Source organism: Chlorocebus sabaeus, chromosome 6 (genome assembly GCF_047675955.1).
Source record: "Chlorocebus sabaeus isolate Y175 chromosome 6, mChlSab1.0.hap1, whole genome shotgun sequence".
NCBI classification, from domain to species: Eukaryota; Metazoa; Chordata; class Mammalia; order Primates; family Cercopithecidae; genus Chlorocebus; species Chlorocebus sabaeus.
This window is the reverse complement of record NC_132909.1, coordinates 48329105-48347120: the sequence shown is the minus strand read 5'-3', so window position 1 is coordinate 48347120 and position 18016 is coordinate 48329105. Positions and strand designations below refer to the sequence as shown.

Here is an 18016-nt window from a genome sequence, read left to right as displayed (position 1 = left end):
ATAATGGACACATCATAGAAATTGAAGCCTGTATTGGACCCTTGCTGTGTGTCAGGCTCTGTGCTGGTCGCTTTTCGTGTCTAATCTCACTGGATCATGTTGAGCTCCTGGGAATGGGACTGATATCACCCCCACTCTACAGAGGAGGAGACTGAGGCTCAGAGAGGGGGTGACAAGAGCCGAAGGATGCAGTGACTGATAGATGTGGAATCTTAGCTCCAACTCCAGGACATGAGACGTCCCTCTAGGGAGTGGGTTCTACTTTCTTCAACTTTGGTGACAGGGTGGACTGAGATGTAGGGGACAGGAGGGACAGCACCGAGGGACATAGCCCCAGCCAGGTGATCCTGGAGACAGGGCTGAGTCCTGTGGCCTCAGGTTACAGCCCCAGCACTGTCATCTGCCTTTTGCTTGTTTGTTTGTTTTTGAGACAGAGTCTGGCTCTGTCGTCCAGGCTGGAGTGCAGTGGCGCCATCACTGCAAGCTCCGCCTCCCGGGTTCACGCCATTCTCCTGCCTCAGCCTCCCGAGTAGCTGGGACTGCAGGCGCCTGCCACCTCGCCGGGCTAATTTTTTGTATTTTTACAAAAAATTTTTTAGTAGAGATGGGGTTTTTTAGTAGAGACGGGGTTTTTAGTAGAGACGGGGTTTTTTAGTAGATTTTTAGTAGAGACGGGGTTTCACCATGTTAGCCAGGATGGTCTCGATCTCCTGCCCTCATGATCCGCCTGTCTTGGCCTCCCAAAGTGCTGGGATTACAGGCTTGAGCCACCGCGCCCGGCCTTGTTTGTTTGTTTTTAATTCAGACAGAAGTCTTGCTCTGTCTCCCAGGCTGGAATGCAGTGGCGCAATCTTGGCTCACTGCAACCTCTGCCTCCTGGAGGTTCAAGCAAGTCTCTTGCCTCAGGCTCCAGAGTAGCTGGGATTACAGGCGCCCGCAACCATGCCTGACTAATTTTTGTATTTTCAGTAAAGACAGGATTTTGCCATGTTGGCCAGGCTGGTCTTGAACTCCTGACCTCAGGTGATCACCCGCCTCAGTCTCCCAAAGTGCTGGGATTACAGGCTTGAACCACTGCGCCCAGCCTGGCACCTGCCTTTGACTGCCGGGTTTTAGGAAGTGACACCCAGCAGCTGTGCACGTCACACTCTTTTCTAGAGAGGTCTCTGCAGCAGCAAAGAGAAACAAATGGCAACAGTGCTGATAAAAAAACACCACACCAGCCCTTCTCCCTGAATTCCTGCGGTATTTCTCTGTCTTGCTTTCTCTATAAGGATGTCTCAGGGCATCTCAGACTGAACCCATCTGGAATTGAGGTCTTGATTGACACCCCAAATCTGCCCGTTACACTGTCTTCCCCAGCATGGTGATAGTAACTCTCACTTTCAGTTGATCAGGCCCCAAACCTTGGAATGAGTCTTGGCTATACCTACCTTCCTTCCGCTCTCTCCTTCCTTTCTTTTCTCTCTTTTCCCCTCCCTCCCTCCCTTCCTCCCTTTTTTCCTTCCTTCCTTCCTTCTCTTCTCTTTTTTTTCTTCCTTTCCTTCTTCCTTCCCCTCCCTCCCTCCCTTGCTCCCTTCCTCTCTTCCTTCCTTCCTTCCTTCCTTTTCCTTCTCCTCCCCTCTCCTCACCTCTCCTCTTCTTTTCTTTTCTTTTCTTTCTTGACAGGGTCTTGCTTTGTTACCCAGGCTGGAGTGCACTGGCAAAATCATGGCTCCCTGCAGCCTCAACATCCTGGGCTCAAGCAATCCTACTACCTCAGCCTCCCAAGGACCTGGGACCACAGGTACAGGCCAATACACCCAGCTAGTTTTTTTTGTTTTTTGTTTTTTGTTTTTGTAGAGATGGGATTTTACCATGTTGCCGAGACTGGTTTCAAACTCCTGAGCTCAAATGATCCTCCTGCCTTGGCCTCCCAAAATGCTGGGATTACAGGCGTGAGCCACCGCACCTAGCCAACTTCTACCTTTCTCTCAGATTCCAGCTCTGTCAGGAGCACGTCCTATCAGCGCTACTTTCTTTTCTGTTCTTTTCCCTTTTTTAAATCCCAGTGGGCAAGCAATGACAGTGAAACTCACAGACCCATCAGATGTTTTAAAAAAGCTTTTCTTACAGGCACAATATTTTCTTTTTCTTTTCTTTTCTCTCTCTCTCTCTTTTTTTAGACAGGGTCTCGCTCTGTCATTCAGGCAGAAGTGCAGTGGTGCCATCATAACTCACCATAGCCTTGACCTCCTAGGCTCAAGTGATCCTCCTACCACACCCAGCTAATTTTGGTATTTTTCGTAGAGATGGGGTTTTGTCATGTTGCCCAGGCTGATTTTGAACTCCTGGGCTCAACCTCCTGCTTCAGCCTCCTCCCAAGTAGCTGAGATTACAGGAGGGAGCCACCTATCTCATCTCTGGCCCAAGATGTATTTATTTATTTATTTATTTATTATTATTATTATTATTATTATTATTATTTTTTTTTTTTTTTGAGACGGAGTCTTGCTCTGTAGCCCGGACTGGAGTGCAGTGACCAGATCTCGGCTCACTGCAAGCTCCGCCTCCCAGGTTTACGCCATTCTCCTGCCTCAGCCTCCGGAGTAGCTGGGACTACAGGCGCCCGCCACCTCGCCCGGCTAGTTTTTTGTATTTTTAGTAGAGACGGGGTTTCACCGTGTTCGCCAGGATGGTCTCGATCTCCTGACCTCGTGATCCGCCCGTCTCAGCCTCCCAAAGTGCTGGGATTACAGGCTTGAGCCACCGCGCCCGGCTATTATTTTTTTTTTGAGACGGAGTCTTGCTCTGTCGCCCAGGCTGGAGTGCAGTGGCCGGATCTCAGCTCACTGCAAGCTCCGCCTCCCGGGTTTACGCCATTCTCCCGCCTCAGCCTCCCGAGTAGCTGGGACTACAGGCGCCCGCCACCTCGCCCGGCTAGTTTTTTGTATTTTTTTTAGTAGAGACGGGGTTTCACCGTGTTAGCCAGGATGGTCTTGATCTCCTGACCTCGTGATCTGCCCGTCTCGGCCTCCCAAAGTGCTGGGATTACAGGCTTGAGCCACCGTGCCTTTTTTTTTTTTTTTTTTAAGACAAAGTCTGGCTGTGTCACCCAGGTTGGAGTGCAGTGGCAAGATCTCAGCTCATTGCAACCTTGGTCTCCCGGTTTCAAATGATTCTCAGCCTACCAAGTAGCTGGGATTACGTGACTGGCTGATTTTTGTTTTTTTTTTTTTTATTTTTTTTATTTTTGAGATGGAGTCTCACTCTGTCGCCCAGGCTGGAGTGCAGTGGCCGGATCTCAGCTCATGCAAGCTCTGCCTCCCGGGTTTACACCATTCTCCTGCCTCAGCCTCCCGAGTAGCTGGGACTACAGGCGCCCGCCACCTCGCCCGGCTAGTTTTTTTGTACTTTTTAGTAGAGACGGGGTTTCACCGTGTTCGCCAGGATGGTCTCGATCTCCTGACCTCGTGATCCGCCCGTCTCGGCCTCCCAAAGTGCTGGGATTACAGGCTTGAGCCACCGCACCCGGCCGATTTTTGTATTTTTAGTAGAGATGACGTTTTATTGTATTGGCCAGGCTGGTCTTAAACCCCTAAGCTCAAGTGATCTGCCCTCCTCAGTCTCCCAAAGTGCTGCGATTACAGGTGTGAGCCACCGTGCTCAGCCCCAGGATGTATTCTTGGGTGGGTGTGGTGGTTTGTGCCTGTGGTCCCAGCTACTTGGGAGGCTGAGGTAAGAGGATGACTTGAGTCCAGGAGGTTGAAGCTGCAGTGAGCTATGATTGCACCATTTCACTCCAGCCTGTGCAACAGAATGAGATCCTGTCTCTAATAAACAAAACAAAACAAAGGAAAGCCAAACAAACAAACAAAAAATCAGCCAGGTGCAGTGGCTCATGCCTGTAATCCCAGCACTTTGGGAGGCCGAGGCGGGTGGATTGCCTGAGGTCAGGAGATTGAGACCAGCATGGCCAACATGGAGAAACCCCATCTCTAATAGAAACACAAAAATTAGCCGGGCGTGGTGGGACACGCCTGTACTCCCAGCTACTCCGGAGGCTGAGGCAGGAGAATCGCTTGAACCCGGGAGACGGAGGTTGCAGTAAGCCGAGATTGCGCCACTGCACTCCAGCCTGGGTGACAGAGCGAGACTCCATCTCAAGAAAAAAAAAAAAAAATCCTGGACTACTTTCCCCACACCTGCTCACACCTCTCCTGGTCCAGCCAGCCGTATCACCTCCTGCCTGGTGGTGGAGCGAATGGCTTTGGTCCTGGTCCTCCCGCTCTGCCCTCACACCTACAGTCAGTTCTCAGCACAGAGGCCAGGGGGCGCCCGTGAGCACCCAAGTCAGGTCACCTCCCTTCTCTTCGGAGGACCTCCCCCAAGGAGGCCATGTGTCCCCAAAGAACCCGTTCCTGTAAGCCAAAGGGTTTTTTTTTTTTTTTTTTTTTTTTTTTTTAGGTGTCACGCCTGGCTACATTGATGTCCAGCATAATATTATTGGGGAACTTTGATTGGGGAACTTTGGGTCCCCATGTAGGCAAACCACTCAGGTCCCGGCTCTGACTTCTGGGTAAAAGCAAATCGGGCCTTGTCCCTCCTAACTCTCAATTTCTCTTCCAACTCAAGAACGCAGGGCCTGGCCTGTCTCTTTCCTAGACACGCCCTGCCCTGCTGTCTCCTGTTCTCTCGGTTCCAGCCGCACCAGGGCTGTGTGTGTGTGTGTGTGTGTGTGTGGATGGCCCTGTTGGGGAGTGGTTCCCGGATCCCCAGCCTGGGGGCCTCATCCCCAGGCCTCGGTTGCAGGAGCCCCTCCCTGCACCTTAACAAGCTCCTGTCCCTTGGCCTGTGTGTCCAGGGCCTGCCAGGCGTCTTCCCCTTCACGCTGTGGGCTATGGGAAGTGGCTGGGTCAGTTTAATGAGTTAAATGATGCCCCACCCTAAAATATATGTCCACATTCCAGAACCTGTGAATGTGACTTGACTTGGAGTGTCTTCAAAGATGTAAGTCAGTGAAGGATCTCGAGATGAGATCATCCTGGATTAGGGTGACTGGCCCCGAAATCCAATGACGGGTGTCCTTACAAGAGACGGAAAAGGAGAAGACACAGAGACACACAGAGGGGAGGGCCACAGAAGGGCAGTGGCAGAGACTGGAGCGATGCAGCTACAAGCCCAAGGAAGGCTAAGGATCGCTGAATCCACCAGTAGCCAGAAGAAAGCCATCCCCACTTGTTAATGCCAGGTACAGGGGCTCAGGCCTGTAATCCTAGCACTTTGGGAAGTCAACACAGGAGAATCGCTTGAGCCCAGGAGTTCGAGGCCAGCCTGGGAAACACAGTGAGACCCTGTCTCTAGAAAAAATTTAAAAATTACCCTGGCATGAACCCGGGAGGCGGAGCTTGCAGTGAGCTGAGGTCCCGCCACTGCACTCCAGTCTGGGCGACAGAGCGAGACTCCGTCTCAAAAAAAAAAAAAAAAAAAAATTACCCTGGCATGATGGTGCATGCCTGTGGTCTCAGCTACTCGGGAGGCTGAGATAGGAGGATCGCTTGAGCCCAAGAGACTGAGGCTTCAGTCAGCTGTGATTGTGCCATTGCACTCCAGCCTAGGCAACAGAGTGAGATCCTGTCTCAAAACAAACAAGCAGGCTGGGTGTGGTGGCTCATGCCTGTCATCCCAGTACTTTGGGAGGTTGAGGTGGGCAGATCACCTGAGGTCAGGAGTTCGACACCAGCCTGGCTAATATGGTGAAACCCTGTCTCTACTAAAAATACAAAACATTAGCTGGGTGTGGTGATGTGTGCCTGTAATCCCAGCTGCTTGGGAGGCTGAAGCAAGAGAATCACTTGAACCCGGGAGGCGGAGGCTGCAGTGAGCTGAGATCGCGCCACTGCACTCCAGCCTGGGCGACAGAGTGAGACTCTGCCTCAACACTACCACCATCACTACCAACAGCAACAAATTACTTGTCGTTTGAAGCCACCCGGTTTATTGTGGCAGCCCTAGGAAACTGAAACCCACAGGTGTGTTTCCTGGGAGACTGTGAGTTTCACAAGCTCCCTCCTCCCTCCTCTACCCCAGATGGCCAAGTTTTCTGCTTGGCGCATCTGCTAGGCCTAGCACTGAGGTGTCCCTCGGGAACTGTGCCCGTAGACTAGTCTACAAATCATGAAGTAGGAACAGGTCCCCCATGCCAGGCGCAGTGGCTCATGCCTGTGATCCCAGCACTTTGGGAGGCCAAGGTAGGAGGATCAACTGAGGCCAAGAGTTCAAGACCAGCCTGGCCAACATGGTGAAACCACGTCGCTACTAAAATTGCAAAAATTAGCTGGGCTTGGTGGTGGACACCTGTAGTCCCAGCTACTCAAGAGGCTGAGGCATGAGAATTGTTTGAGTCTGGGAGCTCTGTAGAGGTTGCAGTGAGCTGAGATCATACCACTGACCTCCAGCTTGGATGACAGAGCACAACTCTGTCTCAAAAAAAAAAAAAAAAGAAAAGAAAAGAAAGAAAAAAAAAAAAAGAAACAGGTCCCCCAGGAAAGAGGGGCTCTCCCTGAGTGAATATCTGCTTTTCCTTGGTAGGAGAGCTGAAGGAATTGGCGTATGGGAATGGGATCCCTGGCAAGGGTGGTGGGGACTACCAGCAGACCCCAGGGCTGGGTTATCCTTCCTCTGCACATACAGTGACATGAACTATCGTAGGAAAAATGTTGCAGGTCCTCTTGTCTGAATCACTTTGTCACTTAATTACTCACTTAACAAACACTCAAAGGGTCAGTTCTCGGGCAAGCGTCACTCTGGCAACTGGTGATGCAGATTATTAGGATGTAGTTGGTGACCTCAAGGGAACTCACAGTTGCCAGAAACTGGGGGACGTTTTTGAGTATTCTCCTGCAGTTGTCCCTCCTGCTCCCCTGACAAAGAGGGAAGGTGTCTCACCTAATAATCACCGAGTTTGAGAAATCAGGCTCCACTTCCTCTCGGGCAAGTGTGATGTCAACAGACTATGAAAGTACTTTCAGCTGGGCGTGGTGGCTCATGCCTATAATCCCAGCACTTTGGGAGGCTGAGGCAGGTGGATTGCCTGAGCTCAGGAGTCCGAGACCAGCCTGGGTAACATGGTGAAACCCTGTCTCTACTAAAATACAAAAAAGTTAGCCAGGCGTGGCAGCATGCACCTGTAGTCCCAGCTACTCGGGAGGCTGAGGCAGAAGAATTGCTTGAACCTGGGAGGCAGAGGTTGCAGTGAGCCAAGATTACACCACTGCACTCCAGCCTAGGTGACAGAGCGAGACTCCGTCTCAAAAAAAAAAAAGTGCTCTCAGGTCTGTGGGAGAGAAGATGAATGCATGTTCTTTAAGTCCTAGATTTTTATTTTATTTTTTTGAGACAGAGTCTTACTCTGTCACCCAGACTGGAGTGCACTGGTGAGATCTTGACCTCAGGTGATCCACCCGGCTGAGCCTCACAAAGTGCTGGGATTACAGGCACAAGCCACCGCACCCAGCCAAGGCCTAGATTTTAATAGAGAATATAGATAGATGCTTCTTGTTTGTGTTGTGCCATTTGTAGGTTTTTTTTTTTTTTTTTTTTTTTTTTTTTTTTGACAGGGTCTTGCTCTGTCACCGAGGCTGAAGTGCAGTGGCACCATCTCAGCTCAGTGCAACCTCCACCTTCTAGGTTCAAGTGATTCTCCTGCTTCAGCCTTCAGAGTAGCTGGGATTACAGGTGCCTGCCACCACATCTGGCTAATTTTTGTATTTTTAGTAGACACAGGGTTTCAACATGTTGGCCAGGCTGGTCTCGAACTCCTGACCTCGAGTGATCTCTTGCCTCAGCCTCCTAAAGTGCTGGGATTACAGGCATGAGCCACTGCACCTGGCCCATTTTTAGTATTTAGTGGAAGTCTGGTGCATTGAGATTTCTTTTTTTCTTTTCTTTTCTTTTTTTTTTTTTTTTTTTTTTTTTGAGACAGAGTTTTGCTCTGTTGCCAAGGCTGGAGTGCAGTGGGGCAATCTCAGCTCACTGCAACCTCCGCCTCCCAGGTTCAAGCACTTCTCCTGCCTCAGCCACCCGAGTAGCTGGGATTACAGGTGCCTGCCACCATGCCCGGCGAATTTTTGTATTTTTAGTAGAGATGGGGCTTCACTATGTTGTCCAGGCTGGTCTGAAACTCCTGACCTCAGGTGATCCACCTGCCTTGGCCTCCCAAAGTGCTAGGACTACAGGTATGAGTCACTGTGCCCTGCCCAGCTTGACTTTTAGATATAGTATTTTAGTTTTTAGTAGAGATGGGGTATCACCACTTTGGCCAGGCTGGTCTCGAACTCCTGACCTCAAGTGATCCATGCACCTTGGCCTCCCATAGTGCTGGGATTACAGGCGTGACCTGCTCCGCCTGGCCTGGGACAGGTTTTCTGCTAAGTGCTTTAGATATATTTGCTAATGTTATTCACACTTGCTCTATTCCTGGCCTGGATAAAGCGCTTCTCAGGGATTAGCTGTCTGAGTTCTAGCTCCAGGAGAGTGAGAAAGGAGGGGCTGCGATGTATGATTAGTTCTGTTATCCATGGGAGGAAGCTGAGGCTCTGAAAGGTTTTGTCATTTGTTCAAGGAAATGTGGTGAGCAGAACTTGGACTTGGCACCCCCTCACCCCAGAAGCTGAGTTCTTCATGGCTATGTTCTTTGGCTTCCTAAATGCACCACCTCGCCCAGATGTCACAGCATCTCTATGAGAGCTGCACTTCTGTTTCCTGTTTCTTCTGCTTTCTTTTTTTTCTTTTTCTTTTTTTTGAGACGGAGTCTTTCTCTGTTGCCCAGGCTGGTGTGCAGTGGTAGGATCTGGGCTCACTGCAGCCTCCACCTCCCAAGTTCAAGCGATTCTCTTGCCTCAGCCTCCTGAGTAGCTGGGATTACAGACGCCTGCCACCACGCCCAGCTAATTTTTGTATTTTTAGTAGAGATGGGGTTTCACCCTGCTGGCCAGGCTGGTCTTGAACTCTTGACCTCAAGTGATCTGCCTGCCTCGGCCCCCCAAAGAGCTGGGATTACAAGCATGAGCCGCCACACCTGGCTAACACTTAGCCAATGTTTTAGGAGGGTGGGTCACTTGAGGTCAGGAGTTCGAGACCAGCCTGACCAACATGGTGAAACCCCGTCTCTACTAAAAATACAAAAATTAGCCGGGCGTGGTGGCGGGCGCCTATAATCCCAACTACTCAGGAGGCTGAGGCAGAAGAATTGTTTGAACCCAGGAGGCGGAGGTTGCAGTGAGCTGAGATGGCACCACTGCATTCCAGCCTGGATGACAGGGTGAGACTCTGTCTCAAAAAAATAAATAAATAAATAAAATTTAAAAAAGAAAAGAAAAGAAAAAAAAACCAAAAACAAAAGAAAGTGATCGAACTAGGACTCAAATCCGGAAGGAAGAACTCTGTGAGAGGAGTCAGGGGTTGCCAAACACTAACTCAGGTCTTCACGCCCATCTGGGTGGGCCTGCCAGAATAAAGGTGTGGAATAGAACAGGAATGAGGAAGCTCTTTATGTTCACAGCATCTTGTGCGAGGAAAAAAAAAAAAAAAAAAAAGCGCAGAATATACAGTATGTACTCCTTGTGTTAAAAAAAAGAAAAATGTATTCCCTGCAGCAGCATCTCAGGAAAGGCGCAGGAGAGACTGGGGACGTTCGTACCCGCTTCGGGGGTGTGGGATCGGATGGCAGGGTGGCAGGGAGGACTTTCACTCTCTGTATCCTTTCCAGTGTTGTATTGTGATTACACAGTCAAAAAATAAAACTGAAAATTTAGAAATTGTGTTTATGCTTATGTAAGCACAGACTCATCTCTTGGAGGAAGCACAACATTTTTTTTTTTTTTAAAAGGAAAAAAGGCCGGGCGCGGTGGCTCAAGCCTGTAATCCCAGCACTTTGGGAGGCTGAGACGGGCGGATCACGAGGTCAGGAGATCAAGACCATCCTGGCTAACAGGGTGAAACCCCGTCTCTACTAAAAAATACAAAAAACTAGCCGGGTGAGGTGGCGTGCACCTGTAGTCCCAGCTACTCGGGAGGCTGAGGCAGGAGAATGGTGTAAACCCGGGAGGGGAAGCTTGCAGTGAGCTGAGATCCAGCCACTGCACTCCAGCCCAGGCGACAGAGCGAGACTCCGTCTCAAAAAAAAAAAAAAAAAAAAAAAAAGGAAAAAAAAGGCCGGGTGCAGTGACTCATGCCTGTCATCCCAGCACTTTGGGAGGCTGAGGTGGGCGGATCACTTGAGGTCAGGAGTTTGAGACTAGCCTGGGTCAACATGAGGAAACCCCGTCTCCACGAAAAATACAAAAATTAGCCAGGTGTGGTGGTAGGCGCCTGTAATCCCAGCTACTAAGGAAGCTGAGGCAGGAGGGTCACTTGAACCTGGGAGGCAGAGGTTGAAGTGAGCCGAGATTGTGCCACTGCACTCCAGCCTTGGTGACAGAGCCAGACTCTTTCAAAAATTAGAAAAGGAAAAAAAAAAAAAAAATCTGCGATACCAATGCTTTGTCTATTGTGGTGCAGTAGGATGGGGAACTTCAGGGCCAGGGGAGGGATGGGAGGACTCAGCTTTTCACCATAGGCCAAATGGACCTATTGGGTGCTGTCCTATGATTATATAAAAATAAAACGCTGCTGGTATAATGGATTGTAATGCAGATGGGTCAAAGAATGAGTCAATTGCACACGTACTGTCATGGAAGGAGCTCTGAGACCTGATCAGAGAGGCAGCATGGAAAAGGAAAATAAATCCATTCAAGGAAAATCCAAGGCTGAGTCTGTAATCCCAGAGCTTTGGAAGGCCAAAGTGGGAGAATCACTTGAGGCCAGAGCAATATATCAAGATACCAAGATATTGGCCAGTCCGGGTTCACACCTGTCATCCTAGCACTTTGGGAGGCTGAGGCCGGTGGATCACTTGAGGTCAGGAGTTCAAGACCAGCCTGGCCAACATGGTGAAACCTCGTCTCTACTAAAAATACAAAAATTAACCAGGTATGGTGGCATACACCTGAAATCCCAGCTACTTGGGAGACTGAGGCAGGAGAATTGCTTGAACCCAGGAGGTGGAGGTTGCAGTGAGCTGAGATCGTGCCACTGCACTCCAGCCTGGGCAACAGAGCAAGACTCTGTCTCAGAAAAAAAAAAAAAAAAAAAAAAAAGGAAGGTCGCAGCAGCTCATGCCTGTAATCCCAGCATTTTGGGAGGCCAAAGCAGGCAGATCATGAGGTCAAGAGATTGAGACCATCCCGGCCAACATGGTGAAACCCCGTCTCTAGTAAAAATACAAAAATTAGCTGGGCGTGATGGCACATGCTTGTAGTCTCAGCTACTCAGGAGGCTGAGACAAGAGAATCACTTGAACCTGGGAGGGGGAGGTTGTAGTGAGCCGAGATTGCACCACTGCACTCCAGCCTGGGTGACAGAGGGAGACTCCGTCCCCCTCACCCCCCCCCCCAAAAAAAGAAGTTACCAAGATATCAACATATCAACAAATCATCTCTACAAAAATTAGAAAAATTGGCTGGGTGTGGTGTGGAGCACTTGTAGTCCTAGCTACTCAAGAGGTTGAGAGGCAGGATTGCTTGAGCCCAGGAGTTTGAGGCTGCAATGAGCTATGATGCTACCACTGCACTCCGGCCTGGGCAACAGAGTGAAATCCTGTCTTCAAAAAAAGAAAAAAAAAAAAAAAAAAGGCTGAGCATGGTGGCTCGGCCTGTAATCCCAGCACTTTGTGAGGCTGAGGGGGTGCCGATCACTTGAGGTCAGGAGTTTGAGGCCAGCCTGGCCAACATGGTGAAACCCCATCTCTATACTAAGAATACAAAAATTAGCCGGGTATGGTGGCACACGCCTGTTATCTCAACTACTCGGAAGGCTGAGTATCGCTTGAACCTGGGTGGTGAAGGGTGCAGTGAGCCAAGATCGCACCACTGCACTCCAGCTTGGGTGATAAAGTGAGACTCTATCTGAAAAAAAAAGCCCAAGACTTTGGGAAAAGTTTGTATGTGGGTGCACCAGATATCTGACCAAGATAAGCCAAGTAGTGGCTTTTGAGCAAAAAAATGCATGTGCAAGTCGTCTTTGGGTCCTATTACCACTAAGATTTTGCCCTCAAAATCCCACTGCCCCACTCCTCACACTGCTACCCGGTAGGTTGCTGGGCCGTGTATTTTGTGAAGTTCCATACCTTAAGGCTTCATGCACTTTTGTGTTTGTGACACTTCAGTATGCAGTTCACAGGGACGTGATGTACAATGGAGACTTGGGGGTGGGGATGGCAGCCCTGGGATTTGTGTCACCAGTGAGGTCAGGTCAGTTCCACAATGTGACCTTGGTGCCTGGGATACCTTGGTAAACATCTCTTAGCTCTGATATTCCACGGTCACCTCCTGACGGGGGTGGTGCCTCCTGGCTTAATGTGGCTTCTCTTCAAAGTCACCCCTGCAATGTCTTTGGGGAAAAGCCCTCTAGACTTGAGTCTGTCCAACAGTTACCACTGACCACATACATGTGTGGCTGCTGAGCAACTGAAGTGTGGCAGGACTGAGGAACTGATTCTGTTCTTATTGAATTTATAAGATGTTTAAATAAATGGTACACAGAACATTCTAGTCATCGCAGAAAGTTCTCCTGGACTGGCAGGGCTGCCCCTAGACTGTTTTAAGCGCTTAAACTGTTTCAGTGGGAAGGGAAAGCAACTCTTAGCTTGACACTTTTTTTTTTTGAGACACAGCCTTGCTGTCACCCAGACTGGAGTGCAGTGGTGGGATCTTCGCTCACTGCAACCTCTGCTTCCCAGGTTCAAGTGATTCCCCTGCCTCAGCCTCCTGCGTAGCTGGTACTACAGGCACGTGGCACCACGCCCGGCTAATTTTTTCGTATTTTTAATAGAGATGGGGTTTCGCCATGTTTGCCAGGCTGGTCTGAAACTCCTGACCTCAGGTGATCTGCCCATCTTGGCCTCCCAAAGTGCTGGGATTACATGTGTGAGCCACTGCACCTGGCCCAGTTTGACTTTTGAATATTGTGTTTTAGTTTTCTTTGAGACAGGATCTCACTTTGTCACCCGGGTTGGAGTGCAGTGGCACGAACACAGCTCACTGCTGCCACCACCTCTTAGGCTCAAGTGATCCTCCTGCCTCAGTCCCATAAATAGCTGGGCCTACAGGTGTACGCTGCCACCCCCAGCTGAATTTTTACATTTTTTGTAGAGATGGGGTTTCACAATGTTGCCCAGGCTGGTCTCAAACTCCTGCGCTCAAGTCATCTGCCCACCTTGGCCTCCCCAAGTGCTGGGATTACAGGCCTAAGCCACTTGCTCCTGGTCTATATACAGTGTTTCCACTTTAGAACACTTTGTATCAAAGCAGCAATACCTTGTTTTAAGCCTGAGTAACTACTTACCTTATAATTAAACCAGTTATTTTTAAAAAGTTACAAAGTAAAAGCAGCTTCAGTGGCCTGCAAATAAAGCCAAGGCAGGAAATGTCTTCTCTAGGCCTTGAGCTCTGGTTTGGCCAGCCTTCAGGACACCCAGCCCATTATAGCAGGAAAGGAGCGATAGGGAATTAAGAGGCCAAACCCTGGGTTGGCCCCTTGGCCCCAGAGCCAAGGTCCACTGAAAAACCCAGGGGCCCTGAAGAAAGGCAGGGGAATTAGGAGCCAGACCCTGCCTCCCCACACCTCTACTTTGACTGCAACCTTCACCAAAAAACCATCCCCAAGGCCACGGTGCTTGGGTCTCTGGTTTCTTGGACCCAGAGTCTCGGTGGAAGTTCTCCACCCCACTTATGGCCCAGGAAGGGTGACTTACCGTTCCCTTGCAGGGTACTTGCCTCCCGCCCATCCCACCCTCCCACCTTGACTGCATTTGGAGGGATGCCCAGGTCCCCAATCCACCCCCAAAACCAGCAGAACCCTCAAACAGAGTCGCAGGACCGCTCCCCTGAGGTTTAGCATCAGTCTTTAATGCTGTCGCGCTGCATTGACAAGTCACACACTTTGGTCTCATGTTGGCAGTGGCAACTTACAATGAGTCTAAAGGTCTGAGCACCAGACTGGCCTCCAGCGAACAGACATTTGTTCCAACTCCCCTTCCCTCCCCAAGATTTCTTCAGAATTTCATTATGGCCCTATACAGAGAGCAGTGGCTGCCGGGGACAGGTTTTATTTGAGTGTACACCAACTATACATGGAATTATAAAATAACATATTTACAGACGTTCCACAGTGCTCCTGTAATCAGAAGCAAAGACCCTTTTATCAAAAGGGATTATATCTAGGGCTGTGCAAAATTCAAAAGGATCAGATCCCTTTGAAAGAGTCCATAGTCCATGAAACAAAAAATTACCTGGGCCACTGGTAAGCCCCAGGTGTGCCAAGATTGCCTTATAGAAATGGAGAGTGTGACCCACGAAGTGAGGACATTCAGCTTCACTAGAGCCAGAAGTCAGGAGGGCCCTTGCTGGGGCCAGGCTCCGAGACACTCAAGGTAGAGGTGGCTGCACTTGCTGGAGTCACTCACTGGAGGCTGGTTCCCTTGGTCCTGCTGGAACAAGAGGTATTGCTTGTGGGGCACCAGCCCGGCAGTTCTGCAGGAATAGTTTAGGTTCTCAATTTGAGATGGCCAAAGAGAGGACAGAATTCTCCAGCTGAAGAGCAAGACATGGGAGACAAATACAGAATAAACCACGAACTGATCACACAACAGAAAACAGAGGAGTGTACAGGGTCTGGGAACCAAGACAGCAGGTTGACATTATCTACCAGTCAAAAGCAAAGGGACACAGAGGGATCAAGTCCAGCTGCTGGTCTGCCTCTCACCCCTGGACAGGGACTGGAGGAGGAGGATGTGGGCCCATCCCGGGAGGGCTGCCGGACCCAGTGGGGCAGACTGGAATGCCTTTTCCTGCTGTTCCCACCACCTGATGCCCTATCGCTCGAAAAACCACTTTAGTCTAGTGTACAACTTTGAAAGATTGTAATATATGCTCTGGAAAACATTCAGCAGTATGAAAGTCCTCCCTGGGCCCTCCCATGGTCCACAATTGGTAGAAAGGTCCAGAAATCCTTGAGCTCTGGAAAGGTCCCTGGTCAGTCTCTGGCAGCTATATTGGAAGGACCTGCTCAAGTACGGTTCTTGATGTCTGGGGAATCCTTTCGGGGAAGATCACTTCAAATTCAATAATGAGGTCCCCACGTTTCTCGGGCGTTTTGGGGAGGGGGAGGCCTTCTCCAGGAACTTTTCGGCGCATGCCAGGCCTGATGACATCTTTGAATACGACGGGTATGGTCCTGCCGTCCAGAGTGGGGACGCTCACTGTGCAGCCACACAGAGCCTTGAAAAGCAAAGGGATAAGCATTAGATGGAAGCTGGCTCAAGAGGCTCAGCTCTTGCCCGGAGACCATCTGGCATAGAGTAAGACTCATCAGGCCTCTGCAGCCAACACCTGGCCCCCAAATCTACATGTCTCCACCATGAAAGCTCCAGAACAGCACCCTGATCAGTCCTGTTCACTGTTGTGCCCCAAGCCTGGCAAGCGCCACACCCCCAATCCGTGTTCAGCAAATCCTAAATCAACTGCTTCAAAGAGCAGCCATCGCTCTCTACAGACACCGCCCCACCTGGCACCTTACCTCCCGGAGGCTGATCCTGGCAGGATAAATAACATCAGAGCCATCTCTCTTAAAGATATTGTGTGGCTTGTCCTTTAAAACAAAGACGATATCAGCTGGAATGTTGTTGGAGGTCTGGTCTCCTTCCTTGGGGAAGGTGATTTTGGTCCCTTCTTTCCACCCCTTCTTCACTTCGATGGTCAAGATTTTGTCTTCGTTTCGAATGCTCTTTCCGTCGGGGTTTAGCCGCTTGTGGGAGATTTTCATCTTCTTGGTACAACCGCTGTAGATCTCTTCAAGGGAGACTCGAAGGTCATGGGTGACTGGGGGATCTTGCTTCTTTCGGGTGGGCTCTTGGGAAGGGCGGGAGCGGCCAAAGTTCACGTTGGTGAAGCCACCCATGCCCATAGGGAAGCCAGAGAACGGGTCATCAATGTCCATGCCTTCCTCCCCGTTCCGCTGCCCAAAAAAGGTGTCAAAGGGATTTCTGCCACCGAAGAACTCAGCAAACATGGCATGAGGGTCTCCATGGAACGTGTAGCTGAAAGAAGTACCATTGGCACCACTGCCGCTACCGCCACTGGGGCCACTGCCCTTTAGGCCTGAAAAGCAGAATTAGAAGCAGTCAGATGGCTGACAGCAGACTCCCTCTCGAGCTTCCCTTACGGGGGAAAAAAGCTTGGAAGCCATGGGGGAGGAACTTTTTTTAGCCTGCCAGGGGAGAGCAAGGAAGAACCCCAAGCTTCTACCCCTCACTGCAGCAGCAGAGGCGCCCCCCCACCACCAAGTACTTCCGCGTAGCCTGACAGTGGAAAAGAACTCATGCGGTTAGGGGTCCACCTACAGGTGCCACCTGGGCCCTGCCACTCCTGGACTGACCCATCCTCCTGGCAATGTCACCAAGGGATGGCTAAAGACACACGGTCCAGGGTCGGCTTTCGGTATTTACTTTCAACATTTTAGGACTACTGATGTGTACGAAGAGTAAATATAACGAAAAAAAAAAGAGAGTTTTTAAACCCTCACACTAGCATTCACTGCCACCATCCTTGCATAATGTCAGTCCCAGATCAAGCCCAGAAACCAGCCTGAGTCATCAAGGGGCACAGGGACAAAAAGCCCCACTCTCCGTCCCCCCCAACCCCCAGGCGGCCCAGCTCTCCGCATCTAGGCGGCCGCTGCCTCCTGCGTGCCCGGCCGGGACCAGGTCATCACTTCCCGGAAATCACCCCAGCCCAGCCCCAAGGCCCACGAGCGGGGTCGGCGCCTGCATTTACAGCCCCGCGCCCCGCAGCTGAGCCGGAGGCGCCGCCCTACGGACCCCGGCGGCTAAGCCCAGGTGAGCCCGGGTCCGCAGCAGGCTCCGCCGTGCCGTCCCCGTCGTCACCCCCGGCTCCCCCACCCCCCTGCACCGCACCCCGGGGCTGCTCGGGGCCGCGGGAAGAGGCACCCGGGGAGGGGCAGCCCCAGACATGCTAGAAGCTTCTGGGCGAGCGGCTGGGCCAAGGCTCCTCCTCCCACCGCGCGGCCGCCAATCCAAGGGCGGAGGCCCCAGCGGCCGGAGGGCGGGGCAGCTCGGCCCCCGGGCCCGGGGCGTCCTTCCCGGGGGGCCGCCGAGAGGGGCCGGTATGCCTCGGTTTCCCTGTCAAACGGCGGGACCGCGCCCCTGGCCGCGCGCACACACCTTCCTCTCCGTAGCGGTCGAAGATCTCGCGCTTGCGCGGGTCGCTGAGCACGTCGTAGGCCTCGGCGATCTCCTTGAACTTCTCCTCGGCGCCAGGCTCCTTGTTCTTGTCCGGGTGGTAGCGCAGCGCCTGGCGGCGGTAGGCCCGCTTGATCTCCTCGTCCGACGCGCCGCGGGCCAGGCCCAGCGTCTGGTAGTAGTCTTTGCCCATGGCCCCCCGCTGCGGCCCGCCAACCCGCTGTCGCCGTCCCCCGGCTCCCCCGCCGCCCGGTCCCGGACTCTATATACCCGTCCGGCGGAAGCTTCCAGAGCCCGCCAGCCCCCTCCAGAACCTTCCGCCCCGCCCCCCCGCCCGCGGCGCCGGCCAATCGCCACCGCCCTTTCCGCGACACGCGACATCCGGGGCGGGGCTTTGCCGTCAACGGCCGCAGGCGCGGGACCACGCCCCCTCCCGCTCCGCCCTCGACAACGCCTCCCCGCGGCGCGCGCACAGGTCGGAGGAGGCCCCGCCCACCTTCCTGGACGAGCCAATCGCGATCTTCTTTCACACTCTGCACCGCCCCAGCGACCCTGCGTCCCGCCCTCCGCCTGGGTCAGTGGGTCAGGAGCCGTCGCGAAGGTGATGTTCCGGGAAGGGGTGGGGCCTGGGACTACCCTCTTTTCCCCAGGAGGTGATAAACCTTCCAGCCCATGTCTGGC

At 51.8% G+C, this 18016-nt stretch overlaps 1 protein-coding gene across 2 annotated transcripts; it reads right to left on the bottom strand.

The window, feature by feature from the left end:
• Positions 1 to 13964: 13964 nt before the first annotated feature.
• DNAJB1 (DnaJ heat shock protein family (Hsp40) member B1) lies at positions 13965 to 17611 on the bottom strand. 2 transcript variants are annotated; one of them, XM_007995538.3, is made up of 3 exons: positions 17318 to 17611; positions 15655 to 16235; positions 13965 to 15356 (listed from the first exon to the last, which is right to left on the bottom strand). In XM_007995538.3, the coding sequence occupies exons 1-3, from the start codon at positions 17526 to 17528 to the stop codon at positions 15126 to 15128; spliced, it is 1023 nt and encodes a 340-aa protein (XP_007993729.1). In that variant the 5' UTR covers positions 17529 to 17611; the 3' UTR covers positions 13965 to 15125. The 2 variants fall into 2 exon arrangements, with proteins under 2 accessions (XP_007993729.1, XP_037848317.1); XM_037992389.2 differs by lacking the exon at positions 17318 to 17611 and adding an exon at positions 16955 to 17036.
• Positions 17612 to 18016: the final 405 nt, after the last annotated feature.

Bases quoted from the DNA above. Each gene is read 5' to 3' on its own strand.
- DNAJB1 (XM_007995538.3), bottom strand. From the start codon at position 17,528: ATGGGCAAAGACTACTACCAGACGCTGGGCCTGGCCCGCGGCGCGTCG. The intron at 16,236-17,317 runs GTGTGTGCGCGC...TCTGCTTTTCAG, and splicing joins CGACCGCTACGGAGAGGAAG to GCCTAAAGGGCAGTGGCCCC. The intron at 15,357-15,654 runs GTAAGGTGCCAG...TTGCTTTTCAAG, and splicing joins CCAGGATCAGCCTCCGGGAG to GCTCTGTGTGGCTGCACAGT.